Source organism: Leptodactylus fuscus, chromosome 11 (assembly GCF_031893055.1).
Source record: "Leptodactylus fuscus isolate aLepFus1 chromosome 11, aLepFus1.hap2, whole genome shotgun sequence".
NCBI lineage: Eukaryota > Metazoa > Chordata > Amphibia > Anura > Leptodactylidae > Leptodactylus > Leptodactylus fuscus.
Window position 1 is genome coordinate 40,346,480 of NC_134275.1, and position 17,408 is coordinate 40,363,887.

The window sequence follows — 17,408 nt, forward strand, 5'->3', positions numbered from 1 at the left end:
ACGTAACAAAAAGATCACTCTTGAGAGTTATTACATAGCAGATCTTGTTTCATTAGTATTAAAGGAGTTATCCAAGGTCATAAACATTGAGGCAAGGGTAGACCATGGTAAAGAATAATGAAAAACGGATCATTTAACTGGCGAACCCGTCTTTGCTCCAGGTCCACCGCTTCTCCCTAGTCTTGTGTACTGGGCTGCTGTGATGATGTCACGTCGTCCAATGGCCAGTGCTAGGAATACATGTGGTCACTGAGACCAATGACTGGCTGCAGTGATCACATGTTGCTGATGTGATGTCATCATTGCAGCCCAGTAAACAAACAGTGGGGAGAATACCAAGAGATTCAACAGGTAAGTAATGCTTCTTAGGTTACTGTATAGCACTGCCTGCCTTTGCCCTACTTTTTATAATCTTGCACAATCCCTTTAAAGGAATACTGCAGGCCAGAATGATCCAATGTGTTATGTCTAGTGCAGGGCCTGTGGGGGTGGAAGATGACACAGGGATCCACCATAGATAGATGTCTTACACCGCCCACTGGTCAGGCAGTATGACATTATATCAGATATCAAATTAAACCGTCTCAAATACATGTTGTGGCCATGCAATGGTAACCGGGTACACCTAGACTTGCTGTGGGTTCACACTGTAAGTACAAGTGCCAAATTCAATTCAACGTAATTCAGGTGCAGTTACCAATGCTTAGCCGCCTTGTGTATGGGCACCTCACTATTTTACCTATTTCCCTAAAGAAAACATTTTGTGACCTATACATGAAATTATTCTGACCTTCCCAAAAACAAAATGCCTTCCTCAGGCCCAGGTTAGGTTTGTAAGGGTAAACTTTTTTTTCCCCCCTATTAAAAATAGAAGCATGACCAAGAAGTATGAAGAAATACTGTAACATTATAAAATAAAGAAAAATTTTCAATGCTCCCGCATATTTTTATTTCTGAATGGACATTAATACATCCAGTATAAATGGCCGTACATCTAACTTGTCGTAAAATGTGACAAAGCCTGGTACCGCACAGTCTGCTAAATGACAGGAAATCTGTTGTGCAAAGGTAAAAAAAACTTTTCCTTTCCTGTGCATACCAAAATACCTTCCCCCTTTCAAGACCACAACCTTAAAGCCCAAATATCATTATTTTCAGTATGAGCCTTAGGAACCCAGTATATGATGGGCTGTCAGAGGTGTCACTAGTCCCATATGTGCCATTTGCTATATCCTCAGCACCTGCCCTATTTGGATTTCCATAGCAGCAGAGTGAAGCAAGTGGTTTAGAAAAATGTAATTCTGCTCACATCCATTCTGCATGCCCTTAGCTAAGGATTTCAATGTGCCTGACATGCCCGCAGCTCCTCGACACAGCGACAGTTAGGAGAATATACACTAGATGTGAAGTCTTGCGCCTCTCCTCCCTCCCAATTATATACCGAGCCCCGCTCCTCCCTCCCCATTTACTGTATACCCCCTGTACAATGTATACTGTGCATGTGTCCGCTACATACCTTGAATATACTCTCCTGGCTGGAGGATGGTGCAGTCCATTGTTAGGTAGGAAAGCCATGTATTGGAGTAGGTCATACAATCAAGGCAATTGTGTGCAACATCCAGAGAGACTGTGCAGGCAGAGGGAGGCAGTGCAGCCAGGGTGCCCCCTTCTATAATAGTTGTAGTATGGCAGCTAGGAAGTGATGTATGTTAACACAAAGTCTACAGTACCCACAAATCACTCCCCCTCCATGTGATGTCATCCAATGCTTGTATTGTCAGGGGAATATAAGGAGGGGTAGGTCTCTTTTTCCTCCTTCTTCTGCACTGTGACCCTGCCCTCCCCCTTTTCTCTATTTCTCTTACTGATCACACAATGTCTGGATGCAGCAGGCTGCTTTCTGTGAATTGGTCCAAGCAGGGAGTAGCAACAGCTGCCCAAAGATTAACCTCCTCCTGGCTGAAGAGCAGCTCTCATCGCTGGCACCTCCAGTCTGGATACAAGCGATAAACCTTGTGCTACAATATCCATACCGCTTCCTGTGACATTTTGCTAGCAGTGTCCTCTAGCTTAATGTCTGCTCTTCCCACAGTGAAGGCATCAGCAGCAGAGAACGGCAATAAAGAGGCATGGAGAAGGAAAGAGTTTGTTTCTAAGTGTCAAGAGGCCCTCTGAATCACTTCCTTGTCAGGGCATTGTGAACTTAGAATGACAGCGTTAACTCTTTCAAGCCAAAGGAAACCCAGCCATAGACATAACGTTAAAGAAAACATTTTTTCATAAATGCAGAGCTGCTGCAAATATAACTTGTCTAATAAAACAATACTGTGCACACTTGAGACACTTTGCTAAGTCATTGTCCAAACTACGGCATACTTTGCCTTCCAAGTCAGGTGCTTTCATCTCTGTATTAATCTGTTTAAGTATTATGTCATTGCTTGGTAATCTTATTTATTAGTTGCTTTCATCTATTTACAGATACAAGTGGAGAGGCAGAACTTTGGTTGCACCTAAGAGGGTAGTCATTGGTGTGTCCCATGGGGTGACCCTCCGCTGGTTGGCTCAATACTTAAGGGGAGTTTTTGCACCTTTATTGAGAGTTTTACAGTCCAGCAATGTTTATTCATCCAGTACGTGGCATTAAGAAAGTGGCCTATCACACCAGAAAGCACATGTGAGTGTGAGTGGAAGGGTTGCCTGTGGGAACAGGCAAGTCACCCCTAGCCTCGCGTAGAGCTGAGTAATTGAAGTTGATGCTTTACAATACTGTAACGTTTTGCATGGGCTAGTTCACATAGGGCAAGAGGGGGTGGATTTTAACACGGAATCAGCCTCAAAATCCGCCCCCTCACAATAGAGGTCTATGTAGACCGCTAGCGTTCTTATTTCCGCTAGCAGTTTGTTCTCGCTCACGGAAAAAAGAAGTGAACTGCCCTTTCTCCAGGCGGATTCCGCGGCCGATTCAGCCGCGGCATCCGCCTCACGACAGCAACCTCCGGACTAGGTCCATTTATTTGGGCCTAATTCGGAGCGGAAAGCCGTGACAGAATATGCACAAGCGGAACCCCCGTGTGAACTAGCCCTGACTCTGTTCACACCAGTAAAGTACAGCATTTATTGGTGTTTATTTATTTATTTTAGATAAAGCCAAACATTGGATTATAGGATAGCTACCCTCACTGGTGGCACTAGAGAGGCAGTTTTTCTTCGCCCTGGAGGAGAGCCACTTGGTATCCTTCACATTCAGGGAGTGGTATATTACGCTTGCAGTGCATACATACAAAAAAAAACCACCTTGAGCTGTAAATTAAAGGGGTTTTCCGAGAAATAAAAATTCATGCCCTGTGTTTAAGATAGGTCATCAATAACTGATCTGTGAGGGTCTAAAATCCAGGACCCCTTCAGATTAGTTGTTTGACGAGACCATATCAGAGGGGTGAGCACTGTGGCCTCTTCACTGAATACCAAGTACAGCAGCAGGAGTTACATATTGATGACTTGCCCTTAGGAGAGGTCATCAATATCTATTTTGGTGGGGTCGGACACCTGGGATCCCTAAAGATCAGCTGCTTGAAGGATGAGTGGTCCTCGGATGAGCACTGTTACACAGGCCAGTGATATCCCATTCATTGTTATGTGACCTGTTTGATGCGTAGTTGTATTCAAACGGGGCTGCAATACCAAGAAGTCCTTATGCAATCTTAAGGTGCTGTGCTTGGTATTTAGTGAAGAGACCACAGTGCTCATAGCTGCGGTCTCTTCTAACAGCTGATCGGATTCTGATACCTGGGATCACAACCAAACTGTTAGATAATGATGACCAATCCTGAGGGCAAGTCATCAATATGTAACTCCCAGAAAACCCCTTTAACTTTCTGGCTACTGTCAAATGGTAGCCATTAAGGTGAAGTATAGTTGCTGCAAGCAACTATAAGATGCCTATTAATGATCATTTTCGCTTTCAACACCGCAAAAACATGCACTAGATTTGTACTGCACATGAAAATCACAGGTTGGAGAAAAACGGATTATGACATTTGCAAGTTGAGATGTAACTTTGGTGTTTGGGCTCCTGGACCTCAAAACTGGCTACAGAACACAGGCTGTGCTGATGACACAAACGTCATTATGCAAGAAAGAATGAGGGGGTGGGAGGGATGTGTACAAATGATTGTTTGTTCACACACCCCTCCCCATTAGTGCAAACTACGCTATATACTGTAGTTGATCAGGCTCATTATGAGCAGATTAACTACGTGTGACAAAGGACCCATACACCCCAAGCCAACTTATTATGCAACAGTATTCATAACACTGAGTCCTAGAAATATATAATAGTCTCCTAAACACTAAAGAAGCTTTTATGAGCCAGTATGATCATCACATGGGATCAGAAGGGAAATTGTTTTAAAAGGAAATGGATATGTTGCAGTTTTCCTATCTGGATGTCCAGACGGAATATCAAGCACACATTACAGTATTATTAAAGCTGCTGAAATTTTAACAAACTCATCTACACCTGAAAACTCTGCAGTAGAAACTTAGCTGTGGTGTAGATGTTAAATCTGCAGCATCTCAATTTATGTTGTGGCTTTTAACCACAGTATAGTAATGTATAGGGTCAATTCTTGAGGAAAAATACACGGCAAAATCAGTGACAAATCTGCAAGACGTGTGGATTTTGAAGCAAAAGGTTTTTCCACAATGGAAAACTTGTATGTTTGGATGTAGCCTTAGGACAGAATGCCTCATGGTTTTACCTTCCTCTGAAACAAAAAGAGTAAAGAACATTCTATAGTTACCCTTACATCCTCCCTTCATCCATGTTCTTTCTCATCCCTTGGCTGAACTTGGTATGGTTAAAAAAATGACGTTTCCTCAGCTATGCAAGCTAGCCAAACATACGTCAACGGTTTTAGGTGAATGCAACAACATGTAACTTTAACATCCATGTAAGAAACCCATCAGTCACACAATATTTCCCATCACCATGAACTAAAATGATACAAGTGTGGAGGGCTTTGACATCTTCACAGGAATTTCAACATTTGTAAACGTTATTACATGTGACGCCATGTTCATTCAACACATGGTCTGTTTGCATCTCAGTCAAATTCAAGTGAATGGGGCTGAGCTGCAGTACCAAGCACAGCCACAATACAATATACGGCACTGTGCTTGGTATTCAGTGAAGAAGCCACAGCACTGAGGTCTCTTCAAACAGCTGATCTGTGGGGGTTCAAGGTGCCAGACCACCATTAATCTGATACTGATAACATTATCCTAAGGATATATTATCAATATTACAACGTTGGAAAACTGCTTTAAGCAAGCTGAACACTTTTTTAAACCAAAGAACTTACCTTGTGATGGGTTACTAGAAGCCTCAAGCAGAGGTCATCCTGTCAGAACAGTTCACAGATGACAGCTGGGCTGGCTGAAAAATGATGTAAAACAATAAATTGTTTAATAACATGAGGCAGAGGGTAATAGAGATTAATACAGATGGAGAGGCATCAAAGCCAGCGAGTGTAGATGGTATCCAAGGTCAGTTTTATAATTTGTGACCCTGTTAAAAATGTTGAGCTTCAAGGCTTTAGGATCCTAAATCCAAAGCTTGATACTTAGCAGTTTGGTAAGCATCCAGTACGAACCCAGCATTCCCAGCTTCTAAAGATAGTGACTGGAATGGAAACTATAGAGAAAACGAATTGTTCTAGTTACATCAGAGTTATGCTTGCGTCTGGTGTCCGTCCGTCGTGAATCCACTTTAAGATCAGAAAAACAGATTGGGATCGGTTTGCAAATGGTCCTTTCAAAAACCCATTCACTTCAATGGGTTTTTAAAACAATCCGTAGGTGTCTGTTTGCAGACTTACCTTAGTATTCCAAGATAGTAGTGTATGTCATGGGTTTAAGCTCCATTGGAAGCATATATAATCATATATAGTGAAAAAACACATCTATGTTCCTAAGACACAACTACACACTTGGTATAAATGATCGGCAAACACACACAGGACGGCCACAGGCGGGGTGGAGTCCCCAACCTCTAACATTACCTTCAACAATGGACGCTTGAACATACAATACATATATTCTGTATTTTTCCAGTATAGACTTTAATCATTTTTTTTTATATGAATCCGTGAGTCTTCCAGATAGACCTCACATGTCCCATGTGGGTAAAAATGACCAAGAACAATATTAATTTTAACACATTACCACAGCACACATATGTCTATGGGTCTGCCACATGATGCGTGCAAACTAAGAGAGACACTGCAGCTTTCCGATGGGCATGGACCCTTTGGTAGTATACTATTCTTTTACTCTATATCATATGTCAGATTTACGAAAATTTATGATCAGAAAAAATTTCTTTGCACCGTATAAGCCAGTGAATATGAAATGTAAAGATTGACAGTCCTCAGTAGTTGATACCTTTTTTAATGGCTATTCCTGTATAAATTTGCTTGCCTTCAGAAATTGTGCTATACCATGCCTGATGAAGGGACCTAGCAGTCCTGAAAGCTTGCAATCTGTCATCATTTTCTGCTGCCATTCAAAAAGGTATCAACTACTGAGGACTCTCACTCTTTACATTTAAAATTTACAACAGAAACTATAGTGTAAAAAATCCATGCCATATAGCCTCTCAATAAACTTGGAGAATTTCACTCTAACAATCCATGACCAGCGAATGAGATGCCAGTTTTGGAGTAAAACGAACCAGAAAAAAAAAAAAAAAATGAGGCCTACAGATCCGAGATAGAACATTACTCTAGACAGATAATCAAAAATCATTAATGGTCCCTATTTTGGATGAAATAGAAAATAAAACATTGCGAGAAAAAGGCCAATAGGGAACAGCTAATATATCAGGTGATCTCTATGCTATTGATTCTCGGCGGGGAAAGCTAAGCCTGACTGACAACTTATGCAGAGTCGCCATAGAAACAAGACTATAGGAATTGCTGCCAATATTATTTGTACATAAAAGGTTACTCTTACCTTATTACAGCACATTTTCTGTTTCAGGCGGCGGGGGGGGGGTTGTTCACTGGATCGACAAATGTGGTTTGAACCCATAAAACCTAAGGAAAGCATAGCAAACTTATTAGTGAGATATCTCATATTGCTCAAGTATTTCGAACACACATAGCATTCCTCACAGGTCCATATCACCAAACAATATTGTAAAACTACAACACACCTTATACAACTCCTTGAGTATTTCGGGGAGTTAAATATTGTTGACTTATCTTTAGGACAGGTCATCATTACCTGATCTATGGGATCCAAACCCCAGGACCTGCACATATCAGCTGCTCATAGTTTCAGTAGTGATCAAGCCAGTGACGTCACATTTCCATATTCATTCATCATGTGGATTATTTGCAGCTCAGTCCCTTTTAATGGCAACACCGAACATAGCTAGTATACAATGTACAGCACTGTGCCTGGTATTCAGTGAAGGGGCCACAGCGCTCTCTAGAACTTGAAGGTCTCCTCAAACAACGGATCAATGGGTGTCGCAGGTGTTGGACCTTCAGTGACCAGACATTGACTGATAAGAATATGCATGACTTGCTTTGATTGGTATAGCATAAGGTCCATGTCTATAGGCCACAAGACACTCATGTTCTTATTCATGGCAAATAATAATGGACAGATATCATGTTATGTATATTTCGAAAAACACAGCTGCCATCTTCCAGACACAGCATCATTTCTGTCCATGCATGTACCAGACACAATGCATAGAAAAAAAAAGTTTCTTTAACTAGCCATACACATTAGATAATAATAATAATAATAACAAATTTTATTTATATAGCGCCAACATATTCCGCAGCACTGTACAATTTGTAGGGTTCAAATACAGACAGAAAGATACATTACAAAGAAAGTCGTTTCACACAATGGGATTGAGTGCCCTGCTCGCAATAGCTTACAATCTATGAGGTAGAGGGGGTGACACAAGAGGTAGCAGGGGCGGCATTGCTTATACAGAGGTCAGACACTTTTGTAATAGAGGTGACTGTCATTACACAAACATAAAACTTTATGAGCCATCAACAGTCGTGTCCTTTAACATGTGGATGGAGCTTGGACAGATAAAGTTATCCTGAGATGACATCATATCATGTGGGGAAATGTGGGAGCGGGGACAGAGGAAGGTTAAGGGTTTACGTTAGAAATTGTGATAAGCTTGTCTGAAAAGATGCATCTTTAGTTTGCGTTTGAAGCTGTTTCTACAGGAGTTAATCTGATTGTCCGGGGTAGAGCATTCCAGAGAAGTGGTGCAGCTTGGGAGAAGTCTTGTATACGAGCGTGGGAGGTTCTGATAATAGAGGATGTAAGTGTTAGGTCATTGAGTGAACGGAGAACACGGGCTGGGCAGTAGACAGAGATGAGGGAGGAAATGTATGGAGGTGCGGCATTATGGAGAGCCTTGTGGATGAATATGGAGCACACCCATCAGTTTTGGCAGGGTCAGCTGACCATGTAATGTGTATAGGGAACAGCAGATGTCCAAGAAAAAAGGGTCAGGTACATTGGATTTCAACATGTCTGATCCTTTATTTCAGGAAAGTCAAGCCACTATAGGTGCCTGGCAGTGGCTTACTCCCCTCTCCCCATTCAGAACACATGCATACTCAGCTGAGACAGGTGGGCATATGCATACACATAGCTGCTGACCAAAAAAAGCATTCAGTCAGCGTCTATCTAATGTTTACAGCCCGCTTTAAAAGAAAGCAGCAGTTTTCTCTCTGTAAACCTAGTAGTAGCACAGTATTCTGCTCTCTGAAGCCAAGCTTACAAGACAACTGATTTGCAACGGCCACTGTATTAGACAATGCAACACTTCAGCAATTCATGATGAGTGACTATGTGCAACTATATGGCAAGAGTCACATGGTGATTTGTTGCATGACATGCCTAAAACAAACCAAAAAAAAAAAAATGACACTGGGACAGATTTATTAAGATTGACGTTTCGTATGCCAGTCTTAAAAAAACAAACAAAAACCCTGACTAATGCAGGTGCACAAGAAGTATCAGGAGACTCTTAATAAATCAGGTGCACAACGCGCACTGCGATGGAGTTTTGCACCAGTCAGGAACTGGCACTGACTCCCTGTGTAACTCACGCCAGAAAAGTAGTTTAAGCTATAACAAATGTCAGGCTGCGGCTAACCATGTCCTGCTCAGATTCAGGGAGACTGGCGAACAAGGCACAGAAAAAGGGCGTAGACATGGTGATAAATTCCACCCCATGAGTCTTATGTACTCCAGCAAAACATCACCCAGGCCTAAAGAAAGAACACTAGAAATAACTGGGGCTTAGGGAAGCAAAAGCCTTGTACCATCATGTCTACTGAGTGTATTGTATAATGGGTTATAGTGCAGCACTGGCGCCATTTTCTTCAGTAAAATGACAGACTCCATGATGGACCTCTATAAGGCACGGGTTGGTGTCCATCATGTGACGGATGCAGTAGAACACTGGAAATGACAATTCAAGTGTGAACATAGCATCAAAATAATGTGACATTTCTCTCAGTCTGTGGATGCTTAAACTTCTATCATCTCACAATGTGAATCAGTTCTTAGAGGGATCTGGCACTGAATGAGAGCTGCCTTTTCCCGTCTGCTCTAATCTGTTCAGATGGCTGGAGCCCATATTATGCACATGATATTTGCAGCATATTTCAACCTAATGATCTGTTTATTTCCCAGGAGTGGAAACTGCTTCTTGCATTCTGTTCATTGTTGATACCACAACAGGCAAACTACCAAGGCTGAAGCTGCCTATGTATTGTATCATTTGTGAGCTCAGTTCAAAGCAGGGGTGGCCAAAATACCTACCGTAAAAAAAAAACACAAAAAATGTACAAGATCCCTACAGGCATTAATATGAACTTAGACAAAGAATATGTAAATAATGATGGATTGCAAATATGATGGATTACCAATTCATTAAAGAGTTTTTCCAGTATTAATGACTTATCCTTAGGCTAGGTTATCATTATTAGATCATGGGAGTCTGACATTGCTACCAAGCAACTGTTTAACACGTAGCTTTTTATTCACAGGCCATTTAGGTCCTATTCAATGGTCACATAACCTGCTTGCTGATCAGTTCCACCATACAAAGTACAGAACTGTTTAGTAAGCATTTTTTTGTGTTTTTTTTCCTCCATTTTTCTAAATGCTGCGGCCCCTTCAAACATCTAATTGTTAGGGGTGCCGGGTGCAAGACACCTAGTGATTTGATATTGCTGACCTACAGTATTCTAGATTTAGATAATCAATATCATAATCCAGGACACCCAATTAAATGTTAAGTTAGAAAAATAATCTTTACATGCATTATGTGTCCCTGCATCTTGCCGATATGTCGTAACTCATGCTGGGTGCACCTGTCTATGTACACATGGCACTATATTACAGTGGTACATGGAAAGCAGAGAAGGAGTAGATACCTTTCATAATAATGATTATATAATAATCAATCACTATATACACAGGTCACTCACAAAGCAGATGCAGCCATCCGAGGAGGTGTTAATGAGATTATCAGAACTGCAGTCACCGAAGAAATCTGAGAGAAGCTCATGTTCCAATTAACCTGCGTAGAACGGGCAAAGACACAAATATTGTAATACTTCATTGTTACAAGCAGTACTAACTTATTATACTAAACAGTCCTATAGTGACCAGAATACAACCGCAGTGGCTATATTCACAGATTCATTCAAGATATTGAGTTTTTCAGCAAAACCATGAGTGGATTCACAAAAAGAGGAGGAGTATTGTAGTGCTTGTCCTTCACAGTTTCTTTCCTTTTATGATCCATACCGGTGCGGTTTTGGAAATCGCAGCATGTCAACTATACTTACGGAAATGCCGGCAGCTTCCCCATAGGTATAATTGTAACAGAAAGTCTGTGGAGGAAAACTCCATGATCTTTCTGTCTAAAGCGCTGTGGGAAGAAGAGTGATGCGTTGCCGCTGCGGTTTTTCCCGTAGCGCTTTTTTGCTGCGGGACGTCCCGTGGGGCCTTAGCCTAAGACTATGGCCCCACATTGCAGAAATGTGTCTTTTTTGGTGCAGATTTTGCTGTGTTCTTTTGAGCCAAGGCCAAGAGTGGCTACTAAAGAAATGGGAAATATATAGGAAGTTCTTATGCTCAATCCACACCTAGCTTTGGCTCCAAAAAAACGCAGAAAATTATGCAACAAAAAGAGCTGCGTTTCCGCAGCGTGGGACCTCAGTCTTAAGAGGTTTTCCAAAGAAAGAAAATGATGCCCTATGCTATGGGTATAACTTGCAGATCAGTGGGAGTCTGACTGCTCAGGAAAAAGTAGCAACGGCCAGACAGAGAGTGGAACACTTCATTGGGAGCTCCACAGATAGCCGAGCACTGTACTTTGGCTATTTCTGGCACTATCATTGAAATGAATGGAGTGGTGCGCACGTGGCCTCACCACCACTCCATTAAGAATGGGGGACAAAATTCCCATCTTCTCCTAATCCGTGGCTATCTGAGTGGTCGGACTTCCACTGATCTGCCAGTTATCCTCTGTCCCAGGGATATTCAACAGACAGAACAATCCAGACCATTGCCTTCTGGACATCTGGCTAGGGATCTTGGAATATGGCGATATATGAACTTTTGCTCTTTAATGAAGAAGGGGTAAGGGGTGTGTCCTCCAGTAATTAAGAGGTTAACATTTATTGCAAAATACTGTAAAGTCCATGTCATAAATCGGCACAATTCCCAACATGTAAACTTACTGAACTGATCACAGAACTCCCACAGGAATATATCGAACACGCTGGGAGTTGTAGTTTCGCAATCACTGGACTACATATATAAAGAGAAGTCTGATTCATATGGATGATGTGAAGACAAATGACACTCCTAGAATATCCACAAAAGGGGCACAATTTGTGTAACACACCACACTGACACTAGGGTCACGTTAGCATTCGGGTTTCCATTCATCAGGTCCACTTGGAGATCTGAAAAACGGAAGCCCTATCCGCTTAAGGAACGTCTACCCGCGGACCTTATAGTCTATAATGGGGTCTACCAGGTTTCCCTCTGAAATCAGCGGAGAGAAAAGTCCTGCTTGCAGAATATTTTAAAGGGATCCTATCATTAAAACTCCATTTTTTCTCATTAACACGTCGGAAAAGCCTTAAGAAAGGCTATTCTTCTCCTACCTTTAGATGTCTTCTCTGCGCCGCCGTTTGGTATAAATCCCGTTTTTTGTTGGTATGCAAATGAGTTCTCTCGCAGCACTGGGGGCAGTTCCCAATGCTGCGAGAGAACTCTCCAGCGCCACCTCCATCTTCTTCAGGAGCGTCCTCTTCACGCGTCTTCTTCCGGCGCAGGCTTCAAACTTCTAGGTCTTGGGCCTAGGGTAAAGCCGACTGTGCATGCCCGCCGGCCAGAAGAAAATGGTCGCTTACAATACTGTGTAAGCGGCCATTTTCTTGCGGCCGGTGGGCATTGGCAGTCGGCTTTTTCTCACGTTAGTGAAAAAAATTGAGTTTTAACGATAGGACCCCTTTAAAGGGGCTCTAGCAGCAAAATCATGCTGATAGAGCCCCACATATGCGTGAATAGCCTTTAAAAAGGCTATTCAGGCACCGTAAATGTTATATTAAACTACACCCCAGTTTTAAAATAAAACCCTAAAAAAGAATGTGATCTACTTACGCACCGTGCACTGTGAGCGGGCATTCAGGGTACACTGTCTTCTTCTTCATCCACGCCTCCTCTTCCTCCGATCCCGTCCTTCTCCGGCGCTCGCGAACTGACACTGATATAAAAAAATGGCCTGGGCGCCTGCGCAGTAGCATGCGGCTTCTACTACGGCTACTGCGCAGGCGCCCAGGCCATTTTTTTTTTATCAGTGTCAGTTCGCGAGCGCCGGAGGAGGACGGGACCGAAGGACATCGGAGGAAGAAGAGGCGTGGATGAAGGAGATGGCGGACCCTGAATGCCCGCCCACCGTGCACTGTTTTAGGGTTTTATTTTAAAACTGGGGGGTAGTTTAATATAACATTTACGGTGCCTGAATAGCCTTTTTAACGGCTATTCACGCATATGTGTGGCTCTATCAGCATGATTTTGCTGATAGAGCCCCTTTAAGCAGAATGGAGTCTCCGAACTCTCGTGTGACCGCAGCCTGATAATTGCATGATACATAACAGTACAATGTAGTGCAATACGGTAAAGGCTACTCAATAGTAACATACTCACCTTCATGACATTGGACCAGTCACCTTATCTGCCATGGATTCCCCATTGTCCAGTGATGTGAGAGTGCCACCTGCTGTTCCTGGATAGCAAAGACAAGAAATCAGAAACACAAGAAGTGTATTAGCGGAAAAAAAAAACACCTGACACAGAGATGGCTCCAACTTGTGTGGGGGAACTACAAGCTCCAGCATTCAAGAGATGACACATCATTGCCAAAAAAATGCTGGGAGTTGTAGTTTGCAAATATGGTAACTGGCTGACAGTCTTCTGGACGTTGTAGTTTTACATTAGATTTCAGACCACTGATTGGCATAGCATGCTGGCTGGGAGTTATATTTTGAAAACCACAGGTTGCCACTAGAGATGAGTATATTTCATCAAATAAATCCGCCGCATAGTTCTTGGTGTAAAAAAGCGCGAGGGAAGGTGGGAGGGGCAGTAAAAATTCGATGTCCCTCCCACCTTCCCTGGCGCTTTTTTACACCAAGAACTATGCGGCAGAGGTATTCGATCGAAAATACTCGTTCATCTCTAGTTGCCACATCATGCTGGGCCTTGTAGTTTTAGATGTCAGACCACTAGCTGATGCTATATGTTGGGAGTTCTAGTTTCACTACACATTGTAAACTAACGCCGGACATGCTGCTGGGAGTTGTAGTTTCATCGAACTGACAGCATGCTGGGAGTTATAGTTCTAGGACAGATTGCTAATGACTGACAGCATGCTGGGAGTTGTAGTCCCACCACAGATTGCAGACTAGTGACTGACAACATGCTGGGAGTTGTAGTCCCACCACAGATTGCAGACCAGAGACTGACAACATGCTGGGAGTTGTAGTCTCACCACAGATGGCAGACTAGTGACTGACAGCATGCTGGGAGTTGTAGTCCCACCACAGATGGCAGACTAGTGACTGACAGCATGCTGGGAGTTGTAGTCCCACCACAGATTGCAGACTAGTGACTGACAGCATGCTGGGAGTTGTAGTCCCACCACAGATTGCAGACCAGAGACTGACAACATGCTGGGAGTTGTAGTCTCACCACAGATGGCAGACTAGTGACTGACAACATGTTGGGAGTTGTAGTCCCGCCACAGATTGCAGACTAGTGACTGACAGCATGCTGGGAGTTGTAGTCCCACCACAGATTGCAGACTAGTGACTGACAGCATGCTGGGAGTTGTAGTCCCGCCACAGATTGCAGACTAATGACTGACAGCATGCTGGGAGTTGTAGTCCCACCACAGATTGCAGACCAGAGACTGACAACATGCTGGGAGTTGTAGTCTCACCACAGATGGCAGACTAGTGACTGACAACATGTTGGGAGTTGTAGTCCCACCACAGATTGCAGACTAGTGACTGACAGCATGCTGGGAGTTGTAGTCCCACCACAGATTGCAGACCAGAGACTGACAGCATGCTGGGAGTTGTAGTCCCACCACAGATTGCAGACCAGAGACTGACAGCATGCTGGGAGTTGTAGTCCCACCACAGATTGCAGACCAGAGACTGACAGCATGCTGGGAGTTGTAGTCCCACCACAGATTGCAGACCAGAGACTGACAGCATGCTGGGAGTTGTAGTCCCACCACAGATTGCAGACTAGTGACTTACAGCATGCTGGGAGTTGTAGTCCCACCACAGATTGCAGACTAATGACTGACATCATGCTGGGAGTTGTAGTCCCACCACAGACTAGTGACTGACAGCATGCTGGGAGTTGTAGTCCCACCACAGATTGCAGACCAGAGACTGACAGCATGCTGGGAGTTGTAGTCCCACCACAGATTGCAGACTAGTGACTTACAGCATGCTGGGAGTTGTAGTCCCACCACAGACTAGTGACTGACAGCATGCTGGGAGTTGTAGTCCCACCACAGATTGCAGACTAATGACTGACAGCATGCTGGGAGTTGTAGTCCCACCACAGATTGCAGACTAATGACTGACATCATGCTGGGAGTTGTAGTCCCACCACAGACTAATGACTGACATCATGCTGGGAGTTGTAGTCTCACCACAGACTAGTGACTGACAGCATGCTGGGAGTTGTAGTCCCACCACAGATTGCAGACCAGAGACTGACAACATGATGGGAGTTGTAGTCTCACCACAGATGGCAGACTAGTGACTGACAACATGTTGGGAGTTGTAGTCCCACCACAGATTGCAGACTAGTGACTGACAGCATGCTGGGAGTTGTAGTCCCACCACAGATTGCAGACCAGAGACTGACAGCATGCTGGGAGTTGTAGTCCCACCACAGATTGCAGACCAGAGACTGACAGCACGCTGGGAGTTGTAGTCCCACCACAGATTGCAGACCAGAGACTGACAGCATGCTGGGAGTTGTAGTCCCACCACAGATTGCAGACCAGAGACTGACAGCATGCTGGGAGTTGTAGTCCCACCACAGATTGCAGACTAGTGACTTACAGCATGCTGGGAGTTGTAGTCCCACCACAGATTGCAGACTAATGACTGACATCATGCTGGGAGTTGTAGTCCCACCACAGACTAGTGACTGACAGCATGCTGGGAGTTGTAGTCCCACCACAGATTGCAGACTAATGACTGACATCATGCTGGGAGTTGTAGTCCCACCACAGATTGCAGACCAGAGACTGACTGCATGCTGGGAGTTGTAGTCCCACCACAGATTGCAGACTAGTGACTTACAGCATGCTGGGAGTTGTAGTCCCACCACAGACTAGTGACTGACAGCATGCTGGGAGTTGTAGTCCCACCACAGATTGCAGACTAATGACTGACATCATGCTGGGAGTTGTAGTCTCACCACAGACTAATGACTGACAGCATGCTGGGAGTTGTAGTCTCACCACAGACTAGTGACTGACAGCATGCTGGGAGTTGTAGTCCCACCACAGATTGCAGACTAATGACTGACAGCATGCTGAGAGTTGTAGTCCCACCACAGATTGCAGACTAATGATTGGAAGTTGATTACTTATCACAGGTTACAGACCAAACACTGACACAGAATGCTGGACCTTGTAGTTCTACCAGAGATTGTACAATAAGAAATGAGTGACACAGCCTACTGGGAGTTGTAGTTTTACAAGAGATTGCACACCACTAACTACCATAATGCTAGGCTATGTAATACTACCACAGAAAGTATACTAATGGCTGACAGCCTGTGGGGAGTTGTATTTCAGCACAGACTAGTGACTATATATAGCACACCTTCCCCTGGTGTATACTGCGCTGTCTGGCCTCGCACCTTTACATGAGCTCTTCTCTTCTGAGGACGATGTTTACGTCTGGCTCAGTCACCTGAGGAGGGAAAGGGCGGGAAAAGATTTGTCCTCCAACTCCTCAGGTTCCCGCCTCTCCTGCCGCCTGCTGTAGCCCCGCCCCTCAGCACCTGTCTGCCCCGCCCACCCCTCTCCCCGTGGTCCTCACCTCATTGTGCCCGGACCGGTGAGCGTCACAGCCGGCGGCTCCTGTCCAGGTGAGTCCGGGGTACACATGCCGGACAGGCCGGTGCTGCACCATATTATTACAGATTTATACATATAATACTGTCATGTGCTGCAACTACAACACACAACATACAGTATACAGCATCATAGAGTGTATACAGCTAACAGTACACTAGGTGCTCCCACTATACAACAATACACTATATACTGCCATATACAATACTGTACCACACAATACACCATTTACTGCTATGTACAATACTGTACCACACAATACACTATATACCGCCACGTACAATACTGTACCACACTATATACTGCTGTGTATAATACTGTACCACACAATACACCATATACTGCCATATACAATACTGTACCACACATTACACTATATACCGCCACGTACAATACTGTACCACACAATACACCATTTACTGCTATGTACAATACTGTACCACACATTACACCATATACCTCCATATACAATACTGTACCACACTATATACTGCTGTGTATAACACTGTACCACACAATACACCATATACTGCCATATACAATACTGTACTACACTATATACTGCTGTGTATAATACTGTACCACACAATACGCTATATACTGCCGAGTACAATACTGTACCACACAATACACTATATACTGGCACGTGCAATACTGT

At 43.7% G+C, this 17,408-nt stretch overlaps 1 protein-coding gene across 1 annotated transcript in view; it reads right to left on the reverse strand.

Moving 5' to 3' along the window:
- Positions 1–2,021, reverse strand: part of GPSM1 (G protein signaling modulator 1) — a 205,243-nt gene extending 203,222 nt beyond the window's left edge. Inside the window, exon 1 of the mRNA XM_075259524.1 lies at positions 1,517–2,021. Coding sequence (XP_075115625.1) covers positions 1,517–1,575 — 59 coding nt within the window. The 5' untranslated portion in view covers positions 1,576–2,021. The remainder of the gene's footprint in view (positions 1–1,516) is intronic.
- Between the last annotated feature and the right edge of the window lie 15,387 nt (positions 2,022–17,408).